The sequence below is a fragment of the Macaca fascicularis genome, chromosome 20 (genome assembly GCF_037993035.2).
Source record: "Macaca fascicularis isolate 582-1 chromosome 20, T2T-MFA8v1.1".
In the NCBI taxonomy this organism is placed as follows: Eukaryota; Metazoa; Chordata; class Mammalia; order Primates; family Cercopithecidae; genus Macaca; species Macaca fascicularis.
Window position 1 is genome coordinate 54345865 of NC_088394.1, and position 26462 is coordinate 54372326.

General features: G+C 44.0%; 1 protein-coding gene across 13 annotated transcripts in view; it reads left to right on the forward strand.

The window, feature by feature from the left end:
* The first annotated feature begins 1978 nt into the window (after positions 1-1978).
* The window catches only part of CFAP263 (cilia and flagella associated protein 263), a 78445-nt gene continuing 53961 nt past the window's right edge, over positions 1979-26462 (forward strand). For 4 of the 13 annotated variants that reach the window (XM_045383134.3, XM_074027137.1, XM_074027138.1 and 1 more), the window contains exons 1-7: positions 1979-2144; positions 4731-4857; positions 6001-6162; positions 10732-10887; positions 12198-12278; positions 15052-15207; positions 20199-20306. In XM_045383134.3, coding sequence (XP_045239069.2) covers positions 2044-2144; positions 4731-4857; positions 6001-6162; positions 10732-10887; positions 12198-12278; positions 15052-15207; positions 20199-20306 — 891 coding nt within the window. In that variant the 5' untranslated portion in view covers positions 1979-2043. Of the gene's footprint in view, positions 2145-2209; positions 2470-4730; positions 4858-6000; positions 6163-9249; positions 9330-10731; positions 10888-12197; positions 12279-15051; positions 15208-20198; positions 20307-26462 lie in introns of those variants that run through there. The other 9 variants (XM_074027143.1, XM_074027142.1, XM_074027139.1 and 6 more) reach the window with 7 other exon arrangements.

Genomic DNA, 26462 nt, shown 5'->3' on the forward strand with positions numbered 1-26462 from the left:
AGTTGGGAAGCTTTCCTTCTCCACTGTCTTTCACTACCTTTTGTGAAGTGGTTGTAATGCAGCCACTGTCCATTTTTGGCTTCCAAGCCAGCCCATCTGTAAACTGAGCTCAAGCCTTTGCCTTCTCTTCCAGGTGGTCATGAACTCCCCAAGCCCCTGCAAATATAGTCATACATTTGAGCTGGGGGAGGGATCCTGGTGCAAATGTGGTGGGTGCCACGTTGGTCTGGGCTACCTGCTCATGAAACTTACTCATGCTCTCTGGTCTTGCTGAGGCCCAACCCTGGATTAACCATTTTCAGGACTGAGGCTGGGCCTGTCCTGCTTAATAACTCAGTGGGTCCAGCGGAACCCAGCTGGTTGAGGGCAGGACTGGATGCATGGTCACTTGGTACCCCATATATTCAGCGTTCTGTCTCTACCAGGGTATAGTAACAGGCCAGGAGTTATTTCTCAAAAGACATATAATTCTCTGCTGTGGATCATATGGTCTTGTTTCAGAATCCTGGGTCCTTTGTTGTGATTCTCCTGCTGGGTCTTGCTTTAAGATTCCTGCTGCATCTTTTTTCACCACGGATACCCCCAATGCCATAGAGTCTATTGTATCACACAGCCCAGTTGGCAGGGTTGTTTGCATCATAGCCTCTCAACTTGCTACAGAGCCCTTTCTTGCTCTGGGTACACTTGGAGCTGGCACCTTTTTATGTCACCTGGGGATAGCATCCATTTGTGTCACCTTGAATATGGACATATTAAGTATTCCTAAATGTGGTCTGCATTGTCCCTAGAACCTAAAGAGGCCTACCGCCAGAGAGAAGGTGGTAGGGCTCCAGCTCTCTGCTGCCATCTCCAGTAATTCTACTCTGGTCCCAACTTTGTGCACCCTGAGCAGCAAAACAAAAACCTTCCCTTAGATCTAGGGAGTGCCTGTCAGTGCTAATGCATGCCCCTTGCAGGGGAAGGTGGCTGACACGCACCCCAAGCACTTTATCACATCTTGCTTTCTAAGCACATCTAGAGCTTACCCTCCCTAGAAGTCTCCCCGTCCTGCGCTCTGTCCTCTTTTATCCCGATGGGGAGCAGAGAGGTCCCGTGTTGCCTCCCTGATCCTTACCATGTCTCACATCAGCGTAGAAGTTAACAGCACGGACTTTGGGTTCCACCGGAGCTTGATTCCATTCTTGAGTGGAATGGAACCTAAGCTACTCCATTCCTTGGTTTTCTGATCTGTAAGATGACGGCAATAATATCAATTGTACCAGATTGTTTTGAGGACTTAAAGGAGATGACTACGATGCACAGTGTGACGCATGATGTTGCTGTCTGCACCCCAGGTTCCAGCGGCTTGTTTAGAGGCTGTTTCACTCATTTAATTGGAAGCTCCTTGAGGATCAGAATGGTCTTTTGCAGACATTCCCCCTAGGATACTAAGGACACAGTAGATATTCAGAAACTATTTAGGGATGTCTCTTGAATGTATACCCATTTTTATCAGCCACGTTTTTTCCTTCCAGAAATGCAGGATGTTACTATCTGAGAGGAGCTGCTGTTAGCATGTAGGAAGCCCCAGGTGGTGAACAGAGCAGGGGCCTCCCAGTGGGACAGGGGAAAAAGGACACTGATAAATTGTGTTAATTTTCTGGGCCCCAGTTTCCTTATTGGGAGAATGGAGAGAGTGATAGATACCATTATAAGGTTGTGGCGAAGGTTTTTCATAAACTATGCTAAACACGATGCCAAGGACACAGTAAGTGCTGAGAAACAGCAGCTGCTATTATTACTATTAATTTAAGAGTTATTGTTAAAGAAGTGAAACTGAACGCACTTAGGTGTGCGGTCAATGCCAGCAAACTGGCTGGGTCCGCACGGAGACAGGCGGGGCAGGGTGGGGAGGGGCCACCGGAAGCCCCACCCCTTTCCTCGCGTCTGGTCGCCCGGGTAACGCGCCGCCGCATCGCCGCGTCGCAGCCGGAGTGACGTGTGGCCGCCGGCACCCGGAGCTCCTGGGCACACGGCATTGGCAGGGACCACTTCGGCAGAGTGATGACTGATGATGAGATCGAGAGCGTCCTCTCCGACTCCCATGAAGGGTCGGAGCAGGAGCTGCCTGTTATCCAGCTGTGCGGGCTGGTGGAGGAGCTCAGGTACCGCGGCCAGCGCCTAGGGGCCGCCCCTCTTCCTCCTGGGCCCTCCTCCCGGGGCGGCCTCCGACCCGGGGACTAGCATGGAGAAGATCCAAGCCCGCATTGAGCACTGGGGAGACTTTGCTTCTGCTCCTGCGTCTCCACCACCACTGAACCAACAAGCTGTTGGTGGAGCTAGATCGGGGTGGTGGGGCGAGGGGGTGGGGCCGGTGGTGGGAAGCCCGGAGGGTAATTGGGGAAGTGAGAGTTTCAGCCGGATGAGTCTCTCTTGTGCCAGACGGTGTGCTTAGCCGATCCACAATTCTACAGAGGCAAGTTGGACCAGGTGACTTCTAAGCCCTTTTCTGATGCTAAGATTCTATGATAAGGCCGGGCACGGTGGCTCACGCCTGTAATCTCAGCACTTTTGGAGGCGAGGCGGGCGCATCACTTGAGGTCAGGAGTTCGAGACCAGCCTGGCCAACATGGTGAAACCCCGTCTCTACTAAAGATACAAAAATTAGCCAGGCGTGGTGGCACGTGCCTGTAATCCCAGCTACTCTGGAGGCTGAGGCAGGAGAATCACTTGAACTTGGGAGGCGGAGGTTGCAGTGAAGCGAGATTGTGCCACTGCACCCCAGCCTGGGCGACAGAGAGAGACTAAGTCTCCAAAAAAAAAAAAAAAAGAAAGAAAAAATCTGTGATAAAACTAACACGGCAGCAGAATAGAAACCTAGCTATTGAGATGGTTTTAGTATGAGGCAACGTGTGCCTGAACATGGATATAAGCATGGAGATGGATAGTAAATAATGACTGGCCCAATAGTCTGCGTTTATTTTATTTTATTTTAGTTTTGCAGTCTACTTTATATCTACTACTATAGCAAGTAAATTGGATATCAAGATTCCATGATGTAGTTTAGTTGTACAACTTACTGGTCTTGCACAGAATATCCTAGCTCTAGCAGCTGAATAGATGTTACTTCTTCACAGCTACAAATACTTTAGGTCAGAACTGAGGTATTATTACTAATAGTTCTCATTTTTGAGTGTTCCTATGTACTATGCATTTACATATATGATCTTATATGATGACACTGCAACCCTAGGAGGTGGGTAAGGAAACAAAGATACAGAGGTTAAGTCACTTCCCTAGGTTCACACAGTTAGTCAGTGGTAGTGCTGGGATTCAAACTCAGGTGTGACTCCACAGACTACACACACCTGGAGCATGATATAATCTGAAAAAGCAAGCTAGTTTGATAGATTGTGTTTTCTATTCAGCCTTTTCCACTAGTTTGTTTTGTTTTGTTTTTGTTATGGAATCTCACTCGCTCTGTCGCCCAGGCTGGAGTATAATGGCATGATCTTGGCTCACTGCAACCCCTGCCTCCTGGGTTCAAGTGATTCTTCTGCCTCAGCCCCCGAATAGCTGGGATTACAGGCGCCTGCCACCACACCCAGCTAATTTTTATACTTTTAGTAGAGATGGGATTTCACCATGTTGATCAGGCTGATCTCGAACTCCTGACCCCAGGTGATCCACCTGCCTCGGCTGGGATTACAGGTGTGAGCCACCATATCTGGCCCCACTAGTCTTAAAATTCAGCCAAACAGGAATTATTAAAAGTAATAGCAAAAACTGCAGTTACTTTTGTGCCAATGTAATAGATCAATAACACATGAAAACATCAAAGTTGTTCTCTCTCTCTCTTATATATATATACATATATATATGTGTGTAACACACACACACATACACACATAAGAGAAGTTAAGAAGTTAAAAAGGTTATAACCTTGGCATATACAGGATAAACTAGGTATGTTTTCTTTTCCTCTGTTCAAAGTTTTCCACAGTTTATGATAAACTTCTGGTTGATACTTTTCATCTATTGAGTGCTGGAAATAAAAGAACTGAAAAACATAAACCAAAGGAAACATCTGAAGATTGTGGGTGTGTGTAACTTCAATAATATAGTAATTCAGGATGGGCACAGTGACTATTATTGCCTGTAATCTCAGCACTTTGGGAAACCAAGGTGGGAGGATCACTTTAGGCCGGGAGTTGGCGCCTAGCCTTGATAACATAGCAAGATACCACCTTTACAAAAAATTTTTTAAATTAGCCAGGCATGGCGTTGTGCACCTGTAGTCCTAGCTACTTGGGAGGCTGAGGCAGGAGGATTGCTTGATCCCAAGAGTTCAAGGTTACAGTGAGTGCAACAGAGTAAGACCCTGTCTCTTAAACAAATTAAAAAAATATGTATATATATAATATATAGTAATTCAGAAATAATTTCCCAAATGGGTTCAATGATACTTGAAACCTATGACAATTTTCAATGTAATACTAGTGTTCTGAATTTTATGGCTCATAAACATATTAATAAAAATATCAAATATATAGCACATGTCAGGCACTGTCCCAGAGGCTTTGTCTTCCTTATTGGAACCCTAAAGTTCTATTCTTATACCCATTTTATAGGTGAGGAAACTAAGGCACCAAGAGGTTAAGGGGTCTTGCAGGTCCATTAGTTATTAAACACTAGTTATTTGGGGTTTAAACTCTTATTACTAGAACTTACTCAGGTACCCTGTCTTGCAGCTATGTAAACTCTGCTCTCAAAACTGAGACTGAGATGTTTGAGAAATATTACGCTAAACTGGAGCCCAGGGATCAGCGACCTTCACGATTATCAGAAATTAAAATGTCAGCAGCAGATTATGCACAGGTACACAATGGAGATCTAGAACATTCTTTTATTGTTTGTCCCCTTAAATGCAAGTGGCATTTGTGTATCTGCCTTTGGTGTGCCCTCTATGGCCAATTGACCATGGGACCTTCTTCTCCCTGTTTTACTTTTGATTTTTCTTTGCCCTCTAGGGTTTCTCTTTCAAGTGACTACGAAAGAAATTGGGTTCAGTTAATAGTGGATTGACTCTCCCAGCATATCTTAGTTTACTTGAAAGAATTTCTTTTGGTGAGGCGCAGTGGCTCAGGCCTGCAATCCCAACGCTTTGGGAGACTAAGGTGGGAGGGTCACATGAGACCAGGAGTTCGAGACCTGCCTGGGCAATATTTCTAGACCCCATCTTTACAAAAGAACATTCTTAAATTAGCCAGATGTAGTGACATGCACCTGTAGTTTTAGCTACTTGGGAGGCTGAGGTGGGAGGATTACTTGAGCCCAGGAGTTTGAGGCTGCAGTGAACTATGATCACACTGCTGCACTCCAGCCTGGGCAACAGAGCAAGACTCTGTCTCAAAAGAATTTAAAAAAAAAATCATTTAAATGAAGGGACTCAACTGTTTACAAGGCCCCGCCAGCCACCTAAATGAGGAAAGTAGGCCTGGCACAGGCCCTTGTCTCAAAGGGGTTATCTGTGGAGGCTTATCCTTTGAGGGCCAAGCAAACCCGTATGTACCCTGGACCACCCACTTTTGACCTTTGCCTTAAATGCATAGAAAGTCCAAGATGTTTGTTTGTCTGTTTTGCTGAACACAGTCCCCCCCGGATGCAGTTTCTTTCTTGTGTTCAGCTCAGGAAGTACCTCTGAGCTTCCCCTGTCTTTGACTTGAATGCTAGTCTATAGCAGCTTCACAGCCTTTCCACCTCAAGATGTTTACCCTTATTTATTTTCACTTCATTGTCAAACATAGGCCTTTGAAGTATTTAGTGCAGGGGCTTACGATGACTTGAGAAATAAATGTCAGCTCAGGCCTAATATCCAGCATCCTTTTACCGTGAATTTATTCTCCCCGGCTGTCACTCTGGGGAACTTCTAGCAGGTCAGAGGATCATTTCGATGCCTACCTTGGGCTGGTTTATTACTAATTCCTCTTTGACAATGGCTTTGTTTCTGTTGGGTTGCAGTTTCGAGGCAGGCGTAGATCCAAATCCCGGACAGGTGTGGACCGTGGGGTGGGCCTGACTGTCGACCAAAAACTTGAGCTGGTACAAAAGGAGCTGGAAGACACGAAGGATGACTTACGGCACATGAGGGCAAATGCGGAACGCGACATGCAGCATCACGAGGTACACTTTCCTCCCGGCGCAGCCTGTCCTGCCCGGGCTCCCCACCTCCACCCCATCAAGAGGTATCTAGAGTGGGTTCATGTGATTGTTGGGGCTTTAGAAGAAACACAAGTAGGATGAGGCGAATCCAGGGCCTATCTTCAAGGAACTTACCACCTGCTTGTGGGGACGACATAGTTTCGAACTTTTTTTTTTTTTTTTTTTTTTTTTTTTTTTTTTTTTTTTGAGACGGAGTCTTGCTGTGTCGCCCAGGCTGGAGTGCAGTGGCGCGATCTCGGCTCACTGCAAGCTCCGCCTCCCGGGTTCCCGCCATTCTCCTGCCTCAGCCTCCCGAGTAGCTGGGACTACAGGCGCCCACAACCGCGCCCGGCTAATTTTTTGTATTTTTAGTAGAGACGGGGTTTCACCGTGGTCTCGATCTCCTGACCTTGTGATCCGCCCGCCTCGGCCTCCCAAAGTGCTGGGATTACAGGCGTGAGCCACCGCGCCCGGCCTCGAACTTTTTTTTTTATGGGAAATTTCAAAAATACACAAATGTAGAGAGGCTAGCACAACAAACCCCTATGTACTCAACACCTGGGTGCAGTGATCATCAACATATGGCCTCTTTTGGTTGATCAACTTTCCCTTCATCTGGCTGGGTTACTAGGAAGTGAAATCCTAGTGAATCTCTGTACATAGTTCAGTATATATCTTTAATATATGAATTCTTTTAGAAGACATAACCACGATAACCCTAAATGCTCTTAAAATTTTACAATAATTTCTTTTTTTTTTTTTTTTTTTGAGATGGAGTCTTGCTCTATTGCCCAGGCTGGAGTACAGTGGCACGATCTCGGCTCACTGCAAGCTCTGCCTTCTGGGTTCATGCCATTCTCCTGCCTCAGCCTCCTGAGTAGCTGGGACTACAGGCACCCGCCACCATGCCTGGCTAATTTTTTTGTATTTTTAGTAGAGAAGAGGTTTCATCTATTAGCCAGGATGATCTCGATCTCCTGACCTCGTGATCCTCCTGCCTTGGCCTCCCAAAGTGCTGGGATTACAGGTGTAAGCCACCATGCCCGGCCTACAGTAATTTCTTAATAATACAACAGGTTTGAGGTTTAAGTTAGGGTATTAGGGTTCTCGAGAGGGACAGAACCAAGAGCATACATGTATATATGAAAGGGAGTTAATTAGGGGGAATTGGCTCACATGATTAAAAGGCAAAGTCCCACACAATCGATCGGCTGTCTGAAGGCTGGGAAAAGAGAGAAGCCGGTAGTGGCTCAGTCCAAGTCTGAAAGCTTCAAAACCAGGGAAGCCAACAGTGCAATCTTTACTCTATGGCCGAAGGCCCTTCAGCCCCCAGGAAGCCGCTGGTACAAGTCCCAGGGTCTAAAGGCAAAGAACCTGGAGTCTGATGCCTGAGGGCAGGAGGAGCGGAAGGAATTGTCGGGCGTGGGAAGAAGAGGGAGAGCCAGAAGTCTCAGTACACAAGCTTATCCACCTTCTTCCACCTGCTTTGCTCTAGCTGCTCTGGCAGCCAATTGGATGGTGCCCACCCACATTGAGGGTGGATCTTCCCCTCCCTGTCCACAGACTCAAATATCAGTCTCTTCTGGCAACATCCTCACAGACACACCCAGAAACAATACTTTCCCAGCCATCTAGGCATCCCTGAATCCAGTCAAGTTGAAACCTAATATTAACCATCACAGTCAGTGAATTGAGTGAAAAGTCCCTAGGTCAGCATTTCTTTTTTTTTTCTTCTTTTTTTTTTTTTTTTTTTTTTTGAGACGGAGTCTTGCTCAGTTGCCCAGGCTAGAGTGCAGTGGTGCGATCTCAGCTCACTGCAAGCTCCGCCTCCCAGGTTCATGACGTTCTCCTGCCTCAGCCTCCCAAGTAGCTGGGACTACAGGCACCCACCACCATGCCCAGCTAATTTTTTTTGTATTTTTAGTAGAGACAGGGTTTCACCATGTTAGCCAGGATGGTCTCGATCTCCTGACCCCGTGATCCACCGGCCTCAGCCTCCCAAAGTGCTGGAATTACAGGCGTGAGCCATTGCTCCCGGCCCCTAGGTCAGCATTTCTATACGGCACACGTGCCCATGGTTCATGCCCTGTTACAGACTAATATAGTAGTGTCTCTTAGTGAGTCCAATACAGTCAATTTCCTCCAGAGAAGAAACATCACTGTTAATTCGGTTGCCCACAGGATGACGTTGTTGGCTTGCATTTGAGACCCATGTTGTATGAAAAATAGATACTTCTGTTCTATTTCTAAAGTTTTCTATTTTTCTGTTTCTAAATGTGGGCATTCACAGAATCACACTTGTCTCAAGAGGGACCGATCAGTAGACTCATGTCTCCCATTGATGCAACCATCTGTATACATCAACTGATACCGCTCTCCCACCCCTCCTCTCTCTCTTTCCAAACATGCATTGTTGAATTCTAGCAAGTTAAAGGAGGTTGGGATGTGGTAGCGTTATCCTGACCTGCTAGGTTGTGCAATGTAAGCATCAAGTGCAGAGACAGAGATCAGTATGGGCTAGAGTGGTCAAAAAGAATGTGTTGAGGAGGTAGGGCTTAAAAGGGACTTGGCATGATCTTGAAGAATGATGACATCTGTTTAAGGCACAGGGAAAGAAAGGCACCCCAGGTAAATAGAATGACATGGGCAAGGAAGTGGAGGTGGGCACAAGCATGGTGAGCTCATGACATTGAGGAGGCTGGTGTGATTAGAGAAGAGGCTACTTTGGAGGCTGCTTCAGGAAGTCAGGTTGAGTAAGGCAATGATTTCTTGAGAGCCATGCCAAGGAGTTTATCTTTGATGTCTTAGAAAGCTGGACCTCACTGAGGATACTTGAGTAGGAGAGCAACGTGTTGAAAGCAGCATTTCAGGTGGATTGATGTTCTACCATGTGGAGATGATGGGGCTGGGAAGAGGCTGGAGCCTGAGGTCAGCCAGTGAAAATGCTTTTGCTTCTTGGTGCCCAGAAAAAAAGTCTGAACTAGGATGATTTGCAGTCTGGCTGCAGATACCATTCCACTGTATTTTTTATAGTAATGTGTGTGTGTGTAAGTGTTTTCTTATTTCCAGGCAATCTATGTTGTAGAATGTTGAAAAATACAGTTAAGCTAAAAGAACATTTGAAAACATTCACAATTTACCACTCACAGGTAATTTCTGTTGACTTTCCATTTACCTCCTACAGTTTAGATAATTTTCTATGCATATATGAATTTCTTCTAAAAAATAGTATCATGTTATTTTGTAAACTATATTTTTCACTTAACAACATCTCTTTATGTCAATACATATATTCATTTTAAAACTTTTTTTTTTTTTTTTTTTTTTAAGAGATGGGGCCTCACTGCATTGCTCAGGCTGGGGTGCAGTGGCCATTCACAGTCACGATCATGGCACACTACAGCCTCAAACTTCTGGCCTCCAGCAATCCTCTTGCCTCAGCCTCCTGAGCAGCTGGGACTACGGGCACCATACCTGACTTTATAATATCTTCTTTATTTTTTTCCATTCTCTCCCCTCAAATACTCAGGCTTGGAAGTATAATGTCTTCTTTTAAAAGTAACAGAAATATAATAAGAGTGCCTCTTTATTTCCCCACTAATCCATCTCTGTAGATGTAACTGTGGTTCATGTTTTGATGTATATCCTTACAGATATTTTTAATGGATAAATAATCTCAAATATGGAAATACATATCTAGATAGATACCTTGGCCAGGCATGGTGGCTCATGCCTGTAGTACCAGCACTTTGAGAGGCTGAGGTGGGCGGATCACCTGAGGTCAGGAGTTCAAGACCAGCCTGGCCAACTTGGTGAAACCCTTCTCTACTAAAAATACAAAAATTAGCTAAGAGACACCACCCGCATGGTGGTGGGTGCCTGTAGTTCCAGCTACTCAGGAGGCTGAGGTAGGAGAATTGCTTGAACCGGGGAGGCGGAGGTTGCAGTGAGCTGAGATTGTGTCACTGCACTCCAACCTGGGCAACAGAGCGAGACTCTCTCTCAAAAAAAAAAAAAGGCCAGGTGCGGTAGCTTACGCCTGTAATCCCAGCAATTTGGGAGGCCGAGGCGGGTGGATCACAAAGTCAGGAGATCATGACCGTGCTGTCTAACACGGTGAAACCCCATCTCCACTAAAAATACAAAAATTTAGCCGGGCGTGGTGGCGGGCACCTATAGTCCCAGCTACTCGGGAGGCTGAGGCAGGAGAATGGCGTGAACCCGGGAGGCGGAGGTCGCAGTGAGCCGAGATTGTGCCACTGCACTCTAGCCTGGGCGACAGAGCAAGACTCCATTAAAAAAAAAAAAAAAAAAAAAGATAGATACCTGACATCTGTTTTTGTTTGCTCTCTTTTTATGGATTCTATTTTTCAAAGAATGCTTTTAACTAATAACATTGAATAGTCAAGTTTGTATCTTAAGGATATGTTCCTAAGACTAAGAAGAAACATATTTTGGGACACAAAGAGGCCTGGGAACTTAGGTTTTCTTAGAGGACACATCCTTGAAGATTGCTGGAAACATTCTTCTCTCTTTGTGCTGATCCCCCAGGCGATCATTGAGGAGGCTGAAATTCGATGGAATGAAGTTGCGAGAGCAGTGCATGAGTTTGAAAAAGATATTCTAAAAGCCATATCCAAGAAGAAAGGGAGTATTTTGGCCACTCAGAAAGTGATGAAATACATAGAGGACACGAACCGCCGGAGGGTGAGTTGGCAGACGGAGCTTAAAAAGGGAAAAAACATTCTTGCAGGGATGTTATAGAAATCGTCCATGTGAAGCAGCCTAGCTCCATTTGGTCTACCATAAATGTTGCCCACATATGCAGATTTTCTTTGCATCCCTGAAAGTGTATGTGTATATGCATGTTTTAAAATGTATGTTTATGGCTGGGCGCAGTGGCTCACGCCTGTAATCCCAGCACTTTGGGAGGCTGAGGCAGGCGGATCATCGGAGCTGGAGGACCAGCCTGGCCAACATGGTGAAACCCTATCTGTACCAAAAATACAAAAATTAGCTGGGTGAGGTGGTGTGCGCCTGTAATCCCAGCTGCTTGAGAGGCTGAGGCAGGAGAATTGCTTGAACCTGGGAAGCAAAGGTTGCAGTGAGCCGAGATCACGCCACTGCACTCTAGCCTGGGCAACAGAGCAAGACTCCATCTCAGAAAAAATAAATAAATGAATGAATGAATGAATGAATGAATGCATGTTTATCAAGGTTAACACCAGCCAGGCAGGATGTATATTAATAGTACCTCAGATTGATTTCTGTTTTTTGTTATTTGTTTCAAGATCTGTTATCTTTTCTTGAGAAAGGTATGAGACTGGTCTGGTCCAGCCTGTCTAGAGAGATGACTGTGGAGTAGGACAGGTAAATCTCTTCTTCAAATTTTAAAAAAAAAACCTTTTAAAAAATTGTTATAGAGATGGGGTCTCACTGTGTTGCCCAGGCTGGTCTTGAACTCTTGGGCTCCAGCAGTCCACCCACCTTGGCCTCCTAAAGTGCTGGGATTACAGGTGAATCTAAAGCTCTTTGAGATCCTTTGTTATCAGGAGATAGACCTTGGGCTGTTATGAGAAAAAAGGAGAATTTGGGGGGTAACCTTCATTTCCAGAGATTTTACAATATGTCAAGCTTTAGATCCTGGAGACAAGGTAGGGTTACTAACCCTAACATGTTAAGAGTAATAAAAATTATGTAAACTACCATGGGAATACAAGACCAAAAATCATAAGATCATTTTGTCAGGAAAGACCCCTACAGTAGCATACACCCAAATAATCTTGATTTTGAAAGCAATGTAAAATTTGCATGTTGCAAAACCAATGTGTTCTGCTTCTTGGTCATGAAATATCATACCAGCCCCAGCTTAAGTAGAAGTAAAAGGACCTAAAATAAGTGACAGAATGTTAGGGCTCAAGGTTTGGTTTGCAGCCCCAGAACCATCCACTTTTCAAACCAATGGGAAAAAGGAGAGAAATAGATTAAATGCATTAAAATATGCCTTTATGTTTTAGGATAATATGAAGGAGAAATTACGTTTGAAAAATGTTTCTCTCAAAGTTCAGAGGAAAAAACTGCTTTCACAATTGAGGCAGGTATGTGGTCCTTTCTCTCTCTCTCTGTTTCTTTTTAAGGTTACCATGGTAGGCTGAATAAGGTTCCCACCCCCACCCCAAAATGTCCATATCCTAATCCCTGGAATCAGTGAATACATTAACTTACATGGCAAAAAGGATTTTGCAGATGTGATTAATTTAGGATCTTGAGATGGGGAGATGGTTTTGAATTACCTGGGTGGGCCCTATATAATCTCTCTCCTTATCAGTGGGAAGCAGGAGGGTGGGAGAAGCTATGATAACAGAAGCAGAGATCAGAGTGATGAGCTTTCATGCTAGGGAGAAGGGGCCAGGAATCAAGAACTGCAGACAGCTTCTAGAAGCTGGAAATGACAAGGAAACAACAGATTCTCCCCTAGAGCCTTGGGAAGAAATGCAGCCCCGCTGAGATCCTGATTTGAGCCTCCCAACCCATTTCAGACTCCTGACCTCCAGAACTATAAAATAATAAATTTGCATTAAAGCCACAAGGTTTGTGGTGATTTGTTACAGCAGCAATAGGAAACTCATATGATGACTGTGCAGGCAAATCAGAGGTTTTCTGTAGACAGAGTTGGCGTGAATTTAAAAGACCCTCAAGACATACTTGTTGGCCCTTTCTGGGAAAATGGCCTGGTAGCACAGTTATATGTGCTTTGATGTGTCTAGCATCACCACCAGCTGACCCTAATGGCTCCTGATGAAAGGCAGTAAGGCAAACATGGTTCCGTCCTTTCCTAGCTCAATATTTTTATTATTAACTTGAATTTGGGCACTGGTGGCATGCTCATCAAAGGGGGCTACTGACAAGGACACAAAACTGGGCAGGAGAATTAACACGTTGGGGCACTATTGCTTGAGTGACTTGGGATCCAGAAAGACCTCAGCAATCTGGGACAGATTTAACAGCATGAAGTGACGAAGGACAAGTGTAACACCCTACACTTTTGATCCCCCAAAATACCTGATCAGGTACAGGTTGGCTTAGCCATAGAGTACCTGATAAAGTCAGCTCAGCTGGTGGTGATGCTATGGCGTAGGCTGCACTTATAGAAACACAGTGCCCAGAACAAGGAAGGGGTAGACTTTCTCTGCTGTGTCTGAGCGGCCCCTACCTGGAGTGTCATGTCACAGGGTGAGCCCCACCCTTGGAAGAATTGGCAAACTAGAGTTCACATCGGAGAGCAAGCCAGATGTCGGGAATAGAAACCATCTCCAAGAGCCTGGGACTGATGTGCCCGAGGAGAGAGGGCCCAGGAGGGCCACAGCCATGTCTCCAAGTGCTCAGGGTTGCAGCAGGAAGGGAGAGCAGAGCTGGGGCTGTGGATGGAGGTGTCAGGGAAGGAGATTTGAGTTCAGTGCAAGAAAAAATTCTGCAGTGAGTGGTCCCAGTGGAGCTGTCTGCAGATCATCAGTTCCTGGTACTTGGAGGTTCATGCAAGCACCGGCATCTTGAAGAGGGGCTTTAAGCTGGAGATAGGGAGTAGATGGATGATCTTTAACCTTAATGCTGCTGCTACACAGAGGTAACACAGACACGGGCCCTGCCCTTGTGAGCTCCTAGACTAGTGGGCAGCAGTGTTGTGAGAAAAGGTGTATATGTGTAATTGTATACAGAAGCTATATACCAAGGACTGGCTGGGCGCAGTGGCTCACACCTGTAATCCTAGCACTTTGGGAGGCCGAGGTGGGTGGATCACGAGGTCAGGAGATTGAGACCATCCTGGCTAACACAGTGAAACCCTGTCTCTACTAAAAATACAAAAAAATTAGCTGGACATGGTGGCGGGCGCCTGTAGTCCCAGCTACTCGGGAGGCTGAGGCAGGAGAATGGCATGAACCCTAGAGGCGGAGCTTGCAGTGAGCCGAGATTGCGCCACTGCACTCCAGCCTGGGTGACAGAGCGAGACTCCGTCTCAGAAAAAAAGAAAAATAAAAAAAGAAGCTACATACCAAGGATCACAGAGCTAAAGCTTCCAGGGGCTCAGCAGAGAGAGGGATCCCCCTCCGGTGTGGAAAACAGGTTGGGAGCATCTCAGCTGGAGGAATGGTTGTATTGGGGCTTAAGGAAGTTGTGTTGTTTTGGGAAGGGGAAGAAGATGAATCCCAGGAGATAGGACAGACAGCATGAGTGAGGTGTGGGAGTGAGGAACAGTAGTTCCCAAGTCGGTCTGTTGTCTGCCACAGATATAAAGTGGCATAGACCTGGCAGGGCTGGTAAAGTGGGCCAGGACAGGGAGGGAACCTTATACACTCGGGCACTGCAGTGCAGAAATATCAGATGATCAAAGAAGGGGGAATCTATGGGCTGCTTGTCCTGGGTTTTTCATGTTAAAAACAACTTTTAAATGGCCTGATTCTTTCTCTTCCTTCATGGCCCTGTTAGGCACCATCCACTGTGGGATGTCCTCTGTGCGTGACTCAGTCTTTCATCCTCCCCTGGCCTGGCTTAGCGACTTCTGTGTGCCCTCTGCCCCCACTCCCCCACATTCCCCCCGAACAACACATCCCACTGCGCCACACTGTTGAGTCAATGGCTTGTCTGTAAACCCTCATATGCACTGCCTGGAGCCAGGGAACATTGTATTTACTTAAATCTCTATTCCCAGTGCCTAACACCATGCCTGGGACCAAACAGATGCCCAATACGTGTTTGTTGAATGACTGAATGATGACTGACCTCCAAAGTCTTATCAAGAGTTGCAAGATGTGAGCCATACATTCAGAATCACAGCTGACGTATCATCTTTTCTTTCATCTTTCTGAGCTGTAGAAAGAAGAGGTGGGTGAGGCCCTTCATGATGTTGATTTTCAGCAGTTGAAGATAGAGAACGCTCAATTTCTTGAAACAATTGAAGCAAGGAATCAAGAACTGACCCAGCTAAAGCTCTCATCTGGAAATACTCTGCAGGTCCTCAATGCCTACAAAGTAAGGCCATCCCTGATGCCTAAGGCTCCCCCAAGGCTTTCCATACTCACCTTTCTGGCCACAGGGAGGTTCTTGTGCACTCCGGTTTCACACAGCGCTTAGGTGCCCCCTCACTGTCAAGCCATGTGTTCTGAAATTTCCTGAATGCTCCCATAACCCTGGCTGTGTGTGAGAACCAGGGTTTTTCTTTAAAAAGAAAAAAAAAAAAAGATAGATAGATGATAGGTAGGTAGATAGATGGATGGATGGATAGATAGATAGATAGATGACTAGTCCCACTCTGACTAATTGAATTAGGAGGTGAGGGCTATGCATCTTATTTATTTTGTTTTCTTTTTTATTGTTGTTGTTAATTCCCCAAGTGATTTTTATGGATGGTGAGTTTTGAGAACTAACCACATTTAGAGCCCTGTTTAATTTGAGCACATTATAAGCACTTTCCTGCTTAAAACCCTGCAAAGGAAAGCAGTCTTAGCTATAGATCAGAAAACTACTAAATAATTTATCATCCAAACAGAACTCTTTTGGGAGGGAAAAGAGGCACTATTAATAATTAGGCAGAGACTATAGGCACACAAAGGGCCTGGCCCCAACAGACGAGGCCATCTTGTTACCCTGCTAGAGACCATCTAATGTAGTATTCAGCAACTACAGGCCAGTGTATCCCCACCCACTGCCGTGTGAGCTAAGAATGATATTACAGAAGAACCTTTATAACCAATTTGATTATAGAAAACACTAACTGGAAACCAAATGAAGCAACATTGGTTTCTTCCCTAGAAATTCCATTTCTTTCATTAGTAGACCTATATTCTAAAATATTATTATATCTTGAATTGAATCGATAAAATGTTGGTAGGATTTTTTTCTCTTGTTAATGTAAGTACACAATACCCACAATTTTGCTTCTGGGCTTGCAACACCTAAAATATTTACTATGTGGTCCCTTACAGAAAAGTTTTGCTGACCCCTCACATAGTGCCCAGGTGATATCGGTGGCTATGAGCTTAGGTAGCTCGCAGATGGGCTTTGTTTGGTCCACACAGTTTAAAAATGTGAATGTGAATGCATTTAGGCCAGGTTTATGTTTGTTCAACATTTTCCTTTTACAAATGAAAAAACCGAGGGTCAAAGATGCAGAGTAGACAGGGAGCAGTGGCTCACACCTGCAATCCCAGCACTTTGGGAGGCCTAGGTGGGCAGATCACCTGAGGCCAGAAGTTCAAAACCAGCCTGGCCAACATGGCAAAACCCTGTCTCTACTAAAAATACAAAAAATTATCTGGGCGTAGTGGTGCACACCTGTAATCTCAGCTACTTGGGAGGCTGAGGCACAAGGATTGCTTGAACCCCCAGGGGCAGAGGTTGCAGTGAGCTGAGATCATGCCACTGTACCCCAGCCTGGGCAACAGAGCAAGACTCTGTCTCAAAAAAAAAAAAAGATGCAGAGTATTTGCCAAATTCAAGCAACAAGTTACTGACAGAGATGGGACTCCAAGTCCAGTGTGCATCCCACCTAACTCTGTGTGTATCCCACCCGACTGCCTTTTCCAGCATAAAGTATGTAGAAAACAGTGTGCTGGCATTCTGAAATTTATGTCATAAACATCCGACAGATCCTCTACTTTTAGCTTCTCTCATCAGTTTTTAGCTTATCTGATCACTGTTATTTATAGAGGAAACCAATTCCTGTGGCTCCCAGGCCCTCGTTGCCTGGAGAGCGGGTTGTACTTGCTTGGATCACACTGGACCTCGATCTTATCCCGTGGAATCAGTTAAGTAGCACAGGGCCTGCCTGGTCTTGTGGGGGAAAAGCCAAGGGTTTTGGAAATGGAGCTACTGATTTTTAAAATCAAACTGCCAGGTTGCAGGGCCTGACCTCTTTAGGATGGGTCTAAACACGCAGTGCAGATTGCTTGCAGTACCCGAGATCAGCAGCACAGGCCACCATGGGCAGAGTGAGAGCCATTCCTGGGGGAAATGGAGGCAGAACAAATGAGTTGCGGAGTCAGACCTTGCCTGTGCTTGAATGTTCTGCTGGGGGAGGTGCTTCATCTAGGCAAGATTCTTCACCTCTTGGAAGCAAGTTTTGTGTCACCAGGATGATGCTCTATCTAGTATGTGTTATGTCCCCAGCATCAAGGATGGTGCCTGGCCAAAGCAGGTGCTTGGCCAATATTGCTGAATGAACTGCTTGCAGAACAGGTGTGTATTTGGTAGGCGTGGGAGGGTGACAGGAGGGGCCACTTTGATGTAAATATGAAACATTCATTCTCCCAGCAATCCGAAAATGAAAATAAAGAAACAAATATCAAACACCCAAGTATGAAACCTTGTTAAAGACATGCAGAATAATTTTCCTCTATACTAAAAGTACCAATACCTTCAGTAGGGTAGGCACCAGGCTAAGTGCTAAGGGTACCGCATTGAGACAGCACCAGGCAGAAATGGGCTCTTCTCTTCTGTGAGTTTCATGTGTGAGCCTGAGTCAAGGTGGCAGCTTTTTCTCTGACTTTATGCCCTCAAGCCCTGCCTGGTGGAGTTTGGTGAAATGTAAGCATGTGACTACAGCTGTGATGAGTCACTCCAGACTGCCTGTAAACTAGTGATCTGGGGCCTTGTAGGTAGAATTCTAAGATGTCCCCAAGACTCCCCAGCCCCTGGTATCTACACCCTGTGTAATCTCCGGCCAGGACTGTGAATATGATGGTTTCCGTTAAGTTCTGTTCTGTTCTATGAGTCGGTTATACTGTATGGCACAGTTGACTAAAGACCGGGAGATCACCCACTTGGCCTGACCTAATCACACGAGCCCTTTGAAAGAACAGTTTCTCTGGAAGAGGAAGTCATAGATATGAACCATGAGGAGAAATGTCTGGAGGAGGTCTTCTCCATTGTGGGCTTAAAGACAGAGGGGCCATATGGAAGGGATTCAAGAGGGACCTCTGGAAGCTGAGGCGACCTCCTGCTGATAGCCCAAAAGAAAACAAGGGCCTTGGTCCTATAGCTTCACAGAAGTACCTTCTGCCAGCAATAAGGGAGCTTGGAAGAGGACCCTGAGCCCTTGACAAGAACCACAGCCCTGGCGGACACCTTGATTTCAGCCAGATGCGACCGTGGGGGAGAATCCAGCCACACTGTGTGCAGACTCCTGGCCTATGGAAGCTGTGAGATAATAAATGGGTGTGGCTCTAAGCCACAAAAGTCTGTGGTAATTTGTTACATAGCAATAGAAAGTGAATGCAGTCCTTTTCAGAAGTGGCCTCCCCAAGGGACCCACATCTTGACTCAGCATCACCAATGCAGCTTTTATCAGCCTTCGTGGAGACTGCCCTGGCAGAGCCAGTGATGGCCTCGCTGCTACTCTTGTACCTCCATTCCTTCCTGCCCTGCCGCTCTAAGTTGGTGACCACTTGTCTTCCCTCCACTCTCCTTCCTCCCACCTGAATTGCTGGATTTGCAGCAAAGTCCTGCCCCATCTCCCTGGCCCCACACCTCACCCTGTCAGTCTGGTCTCATTCACTTTTGCTTTCGTTAGCAGAGCAATTCTCAGGCAGGACATGGAACAGGGAATGAGCCTTAAGAAGGGAGGCCTGAAAATAGGAGTGGGGAAGAGAATGGCCCCTGGGTGCTGGAAGGTCCCCCAGGCAGGTGGTTCTAGTCTTCTCTGTTTTGACACCCTGGGGCAATGCCCTTGCCCCCTCCTCCTGCCTTTACTTTGACTGTGGCCCTGCCACTCTCTACCCACTCTCCCAGCTCCTATTAGATCCTCCTCTCCTTGGCTCTTTCCTTAGCTTGGAATGTTCTCTTCCCTCTTCACCTAGACATACTGACTCAACCTTTCAGCTCTCTTTCCAGCATATATATATATAATAATATATATAATATTTTTAATATATTATATATATTATATATATATATATATATATATATATATATATTTTTTTTTTTTTTTTTCAGGAAAACCTTCTCCAACCCTGTCCTGGCATTCTGATAGCTTGGCACAATTGCAGTCTTACATTTCTTCTTGCAATTATTTTACTGCCTTTCCCCTACTGTCCGGGCTGTGAGCCAGCCTTCTGGTGGCAGAGCCTAGTTTGCTTCACTGGCCAGTGCGTGGTGCAGGGACTGGCGCCTGGTGGGTGGGTTTTCAGGGTTTGTTGAGTGAGCTCCCCCAAATCACTGTGTCTTTCCCTTGGCCCACTCCTCTGCTCAGCAAAGCACATCCCAGCGCCTCTGGCTGACTCTTCCCCACTGAGAGAGAGTGGTCAAAAGGGGACCAATCTAAGAAGCAGGGGTGGGGCCTGCAGGAGCCGGTGAAGGGCAATGATGCCGTGGGAATCTGCAAGGCTGTGCTCCTGCAGGACTCCTCTAAAACTAGCAGGCCCGGCCTCATTAGATGATGAGACGGTGGTGGAGCCTGTGGGCTGTGGAATCTCACTGTATGGGCTCAGTTCCCAGCTCCCCCTGGTCTCTGTGTCCTTGGGGAAATGGTTTTACCTCCCTAAGGGTCAGTTCTCTCACCTATAAATGGAGATAGCAGTAGCACCCACCTTATGAGGAGTATTCCCCACTCTCCATCCACATGAGATAGTCACGGCAGCTGTTTGTTGAATGTTCTCCATGTGCCTCAGCACTCTACCAGGCTGTCTCCTGTACACCTCTCCACAACCCTACATGGTGACTGGACCCAAGTTTAGAAAGGTTCTGGGACCTCCCCAAAGATCTCCTTAGTGAGTAGTAGGGCAGGATTTAGGTCCCCGTGTGCCTTACTTCTTTGCCTGTCCAGCTGAGGACAAGACTCCAAGGTCCCCTCCTACCACACCAGTTCTCAGACATCAGGATTTGGAAAATCTGGGCAACAGTGAGAAAGGCAATTTGGACTTTCTGGATGGTCCTGCTTTTCTGTTCGTTAACAAAGAGCTGTCTCCCCTTCCTGCGGTTCTGAGAGGTCATCTTAGCTCAAGACTTGCTGTGTTGTTATATTTCAGAGCAAGCTTCACAAGGCAATGGAAATATACATCAATCTGGACAAGGAGATCTTGCTGAGAAAAGAGCTACTTGACAAAATTGAAAAAGAAACACTACAAGTAGAGGAGGTAGGAGAGGGCAAAATGTGGTATTTCTGGTATTTGCCTCCTTGTGTTTATAAGGGCTTGAGTCAAGGTCCACCAAGATCTAAGCCACCTTGCTGGTTTATCTAGAAAAGCCTAGACCATAAAAATCAAAGTAGCTCTAGGCCATCAAAGCACAAAGTGGCACCTGGAGACCTACAGTCCAGGTGTGTCGCATTTTACTGCTGAGTTGGATTCTAGAGTCACCTCAGAAAACAAAAATTTCGTAGAGTCCAAATAACATTTGGGAATTCCTTAAGTGACCCATAAAGTACAATATTCAAAGTTTCGTGTCTATAACCCCAGGAAAAATGTTTAATGCATGTAGTAATGTCCCTGATAGGAAAAAAAGTACACATGCCAAAATAGAATGTTTGATGTAAAGGAGAGACAGAGAGAGGAAAGAGAGACAGAAAGAGAGAGAGAGAGAAACAGAGAGAGAAGTCATAACCATATGACATCTCGCCTGATACCCGGGCTAGACACTCACAGCCTGAGTAGCCTGTAGCAGAGACCACTGAAGGACAGCAGACCTGTGACCTCTGTCCTGGGCTCACTCCAAGGCCTGTGGTCACTGTGTGAAGAGGTGAATGGAGTCATCTGAGCTCCCTGCCTATCTAAATTGCAATTTACCTCTCTCATTACTTTGCTGACAATTGATAGCTGAATTTCCCTAACTTAAATGCACATAGGATGTGATGCAAAGATAACTTTTTGGGGCGCAGGAGAAAGAGTGCTGGACTCGTGATCAGAAGGCCTGGTATGAGGTTTGGTGCTGCCAATTTCTAGTCTTGAACAAGCTTTTAAATAGGACTGTTTCCACGTCTGTGAAATAGATCTACTGCCCTTATTGTAGTGGCTAGAGAGGACCACATATAATGACGCTTTGTTAACCTCTAAAACTGTATGATTATTAGTGTCATTGTCTTGTGTGGCCCCAAATTTGCTTACAGTGGCCCCAAAGCCACAGGATTATTCACATCTAAGTTACATCACAGCACGCACATCATTTTCTCGATGGAGAACCAACATCTTCTGCAAAAAAACCCCAGGCTCAGTACAGAGTGGCAAGAAGCAAAGTTAAAGCAAAAACCTGTGAACTCTCTTAATGCAGAATTGCTGTGGTCCTTATTTATTTTTTCCTTGGGTTGATAGTTATTAGATTAAAAGTAAAACTTAAAATTGATTTTTTTTTTAAAGCCGGGCATTCACTGCTTAGTATATTTTAGTTTTCTTGTTAATGTTTTGAAAATAGCTTTATTGGAATTTAATTTATATACCATATAATCACCCATTTAAAGTGTACAGTTCAGTGGATTATAATATATTCACAGAGTTGTGTAACCATCAGCACAATAATTTTAGAACATTTTCATCACCCCAGAAGAAAACCCTGCACCCATTAGACCTCCTTCCCCATAGGACAGGTGCAATGGCTCACCCTGTAATCCCAGCACTTTGGGAGGCTGAGGTGGGCAGATCATTTGAGGTCAGGAGTTCAAGACCAGTCTGGCTAACATGGTGAAACCCGGCCTCTACTAAAAATACAAAAATTAGCTGGGCGTGGTGGTGGGCACCTGTAGTCCCATCTGCTTGGGAGGCTGAGGCAGAAGAATCGCTTGAGCCCACGAGGTGGAGGTTGCAGTGAGCCGAGATTGTGCCATTGCACTCCAACCTGGGTGACAGAGGGAGACTCCATCTCAAAGCAAAACAAAACAAAAATCTACTTAAGTACATTTATTTATAAAAAGAAAGAAAGAAAAGTCCTTCTCCATTCCCCACACCCCACTCTCACCCTCCAGCTCTTGGCGGCCACTAATCTACTTTATGCCTCTGTGGATTTGCGTATTCTGGACATTTCATTTAAAAGAGATTATACAATATGTGGTCTTTTATGAGTGGCTTTTTTCACTTGGAATAACATTTTCAAGGTACACTTGTATCATGTATCATTTGTTTATTGTCATGGCTGAATAGCATTTCATTGTGTGGATAGACCACATTTTATTTATCCATTCATCACTCGGTGGACATTTGGGATTCCACTTCGGGACTATCATGAGTCATTCTGATATGAACATCCTGGTACAAGTTTTTCTGTGGATACGTGTTTTCTTTTCTCTTGATGTGTTTTCTTTTCTCTTGATGTGTTTTCTTTTCTCTTGATGTGTTTTCTTTTCTCTTGGACATATACCTAGAAGTGGAATTGTGGGTTATACATGGTAATTCTATGTCTAACACCTAGAAAAACTAGCAATCTGTTTTTGAAAGTGGCTGCCCCATTTCATATTCCCACAATGTGTGAGGGTTCCAGTTTCCGTACATCTTTGTTATTCTCAGTTTTTTTAAAAAATGGCCATCCTACTTGGTATGAAGTGATATCTCATTGTGGTTTTTATTTGAATTTTCTAATGACATGGAGCATCTTATCATGTGCTTATTGGCCACTTGTCTTTCTTTGAGAAATGTCTAGTCAAGTCTTTTGCTTAGTTGGGTTATTTATCTTTTCAACTTACCCATTGTAAGTTGAAAATATCGTAAGTTAAAAATGCATTTAACATACCTGACCTACTAAACATTATAGCTTAGCCTAGCCTATTTTAAATATGCTCAGAACACTTACATTAGCCTACAACTGGGCAAAATCATGGAACACAAAGTCTGTTTTATAATAGGGTGTTGAATGTCTCATGTAATTTATCGAATACTGTACTGAAAGTGAAAAATGGGTTATGTCGGTACTCGAAGTATGGTTTCTACTGAATGTGTGTTGCTTTAGCACTATCTTAAAGTAAAAAAAAAAGCAACTTAAGTTGACCCATTGTAAGTCAGGGATCATCTGTATAAGATTCACAAATATTTTCTCCCATACTGTGGATTTTCTTTCACTTTCTTGATAGTTTTGTCTGCAACACAAACGTTTTTAGTTTTGGTAGAAGTCCAATTTATCCATTTTTTTTCTTTTGATCTTGTGCTTTTGGTGTCATATATAAGAAATCATTGCCTTACCCAATATCATGAAGATTTTCTCCTCTGTCTTCTTTTAAGATTTTATAATTTTAGCTCTTATGTTTAGGTTTATAATCGATTTTGAGTTAATTTTTTTAAATGGTGTGAGCGAGGAGTTCAAAAGCTGAAAGAAGAAAGGAGATGAAATATGTTCACAGAGTTTGTCATATTAACCTTTTTGTTTACATTTCTTCCTGTGAATTTGAGTTACTATCTGATGTTTCTTATGTAAATACAGCTTTGTTTCAACCTGCCTCCTTTGTGCTGTTACTGTCAAATACACTCCATGATTACATGTTATAGTTCCCCAAATACAATTATATATGTATTTTTATACACTTGCTTTTTAAATCAGTTAAGAGAAGAAATATGCAATTATACTGTCTTTTATAGTTACCTATTATACAGTTAATTTTATTTGCACTACTTTTTTAATGTCGATTTCATATTCCTGTAGGGTATCACTTGTTTTCAGCTTGAAGAACTTCCTGTAGTGTTTCTTGTAAGGCAGGTCTGCCAACCATGACTTCTGTAGGTTTTTGTTAATCTGGGAATGTCATTATTTTTCCTTTATTTTTCAGAAATAAACTTTTATTTTAGAAGTTTTAGATTTACAGGAAAATTGTGAAGATAGCACAGAGAACCGCCATACACCTCATACCCAGTTTCCCCTATTTTAACCTCTTATATCTGTAAAATGTGTTTTTTACAATTAATGAACCGGTATTGATACAGTATTATTAATCAAAGTCTGTGCTTTTGTCACATTTCCTTAGTTCTTACCTAACGTCCCTTAACTGTTCCAGGATCCCACCCAGGATATCCACATTATATTTACTGCTATATCTCCTTAAGCTCCTCTTGGCTAAGACAGTTTCTCAGAATTTCCTTGATGTTGATGACCTTGACAGTTTTGAGGAGTACTTGTCAGGTTTTTGTAGAATGTTCCTCCACTGGGATTTGTTTGATGTTTTTCTCATGATTACACTGGGGTTTATGTGTTTTGAGGGGGAAGACCACAGACATAAAGTGCCATTCACATCACATCATTTCAAGGGAGTCTACTATCAACATGACTCATCATTGATGTTAACCTTGATCATGTAGATGGATAGTATGTGACGGATTTCTTCACTGTGAAGTTACTCTCCCTCCTTTCCATACTGTACTCTTCGAAAGGAAGTCACTATGTACAGCCCATACTTAAGGAGTGGGGGTTCCACATAATTTATTTGGAATTCTTCTGTATAGGAGATTTATCTATTCTCCCCCATTTATTTATTTTTAACATCATTTATTTATTTTTAACATCATTTATTTATATCAGTTTCAATTCATAGATACTTGTTTTATATGTTGGGTTATAATATCATAAGTCATGCATTGTTTAATGATGGGGATACATTCTGAGAAATGCATTGTTAGGCAATTTCATCATTGTGTGAACATTATAGAGTATACTCTATGATGGTATACCTAGATAGTATAGCCTACTACACACCTAGGCTCTATTGTGTAGCCTGTTGCTCTAGGCTATAACCCTGAAAAACATGTTATTATACTAAATGCTGTAGGAAATTATAATACAATGCTAAGTATTTGTGTATCCAAACATATCTAAACATAGAAAAGGTACAGTAAAGATATGGCATTATAATCTTATGGGACCATCTTCATAAGTGGTTCACTGTTGACCAAAATGTTTTATGTGGCATGTGACTGTATTACATTATTTATTTTGTTGCTCAGATTGTTCCAGGTTGGCCATTGGGAGCTCTTTCAGTTGAATTTGGTGTCCCTTTGACTCTCTTCATCTTTATGGCTTTTTTTTTTTTGAGCACTTCCTTTCTGGCACCAGAAGATGTTCTAAGCTCATCTTAGATATTTTCTGCCTCAGTCCTAGAATCCACCATTTCTCCAAGGAGGCTTGGTGTCTTTTATTTGAGAATGACATTAGAAACCAAGATCTGAGTGTGTTGATTGCTTGCTTTCATTTTGAAAGATCATTTTGAGGATTTAATATTCTTGAGTGGCAGGTTTTTTTCTTTCAGCCCATTGCCTTCTGGCCTTCATTGTTTTGGATGAGAAATCAGCTGTTAATCTTGTTGGGCTTCTCTTGTATGTAATGAATTGTTTTCTCTTGCTGTTTTCAATATTTTCTCTTTGCTTTGCCATTCAACATTTTGAGTGTGATGAGTCTCTGGGTGTGGATTTATTTGCATTTCTTCTGTTTGGAGTTTGTTGAGCCCTTTGGATGTGTGGCTGACTGTTTTCCAACAAATTGGTGAAATTTTCAGCCATTATATCTGAATAATTTTTTCTACTCCTTTCTCTTTCTTTTCTCTCTCTGTTACTCCCATTACCTGTATATTGGTACATTTAGTGGTGTTCCACATTTCTCTGAGACTGTTAATTTTTCTTCATTCTTTTTTCTCTCTGCTCCTCAATCTGCATAATCTCTATCAATCTACAAGTTTACCAATGCTTTATTCTACTGGCTTAAATCTGCTGTCAGTCTCCTGTGGTGAATTTTTCATTTCAGTCATCATATTGAAAAGATTCTGGATTTTCTATGTTTTAAAAATGAATTTCTACCTCTTTATTGATTTTTGTTACTTGATGAGACATTATTATTACTTTAATTCTTTAAACATGGTTTCCTTTGGTTTTTTGAATAGCTCCTTTGAAGACTTTGTCTGCTAAGTCCACCATCTGCTGTCCCTCAAAGGCAGTTTGTTTTGCCTTCCCTGGGTGGATCATGCTTTCCTATTTCTTTGCCTATCTCATAATTTTTGTTGGAAGCTGTATATTTTAGGTGATACAGCAATTCTTGATATTGATCCCTCCCACCCCTTTCTTGGGCTTGTCATAGTTTTTGCTTGTTACTTGTTGAGTGACTTGGCTGGACTAGATCAGTAAAGTCTATTCCCCTGCTATTAGTACTCTTTTTTTTTTTTTTTTTTTGACATGGAGTCTCGCTCTGTCACCCAGGCTGGAGTGCAGTGGCACGATCTCGGCTCACTGCAAGCTCCACCTCCCAAGTTCACGCCATTCTCCTGCCTCAGCCTCCCGAGTAGCTGGGACTATAGGCACCCGCCAACACGCCAGGCTGATTTTTTGTACATTTAGTAG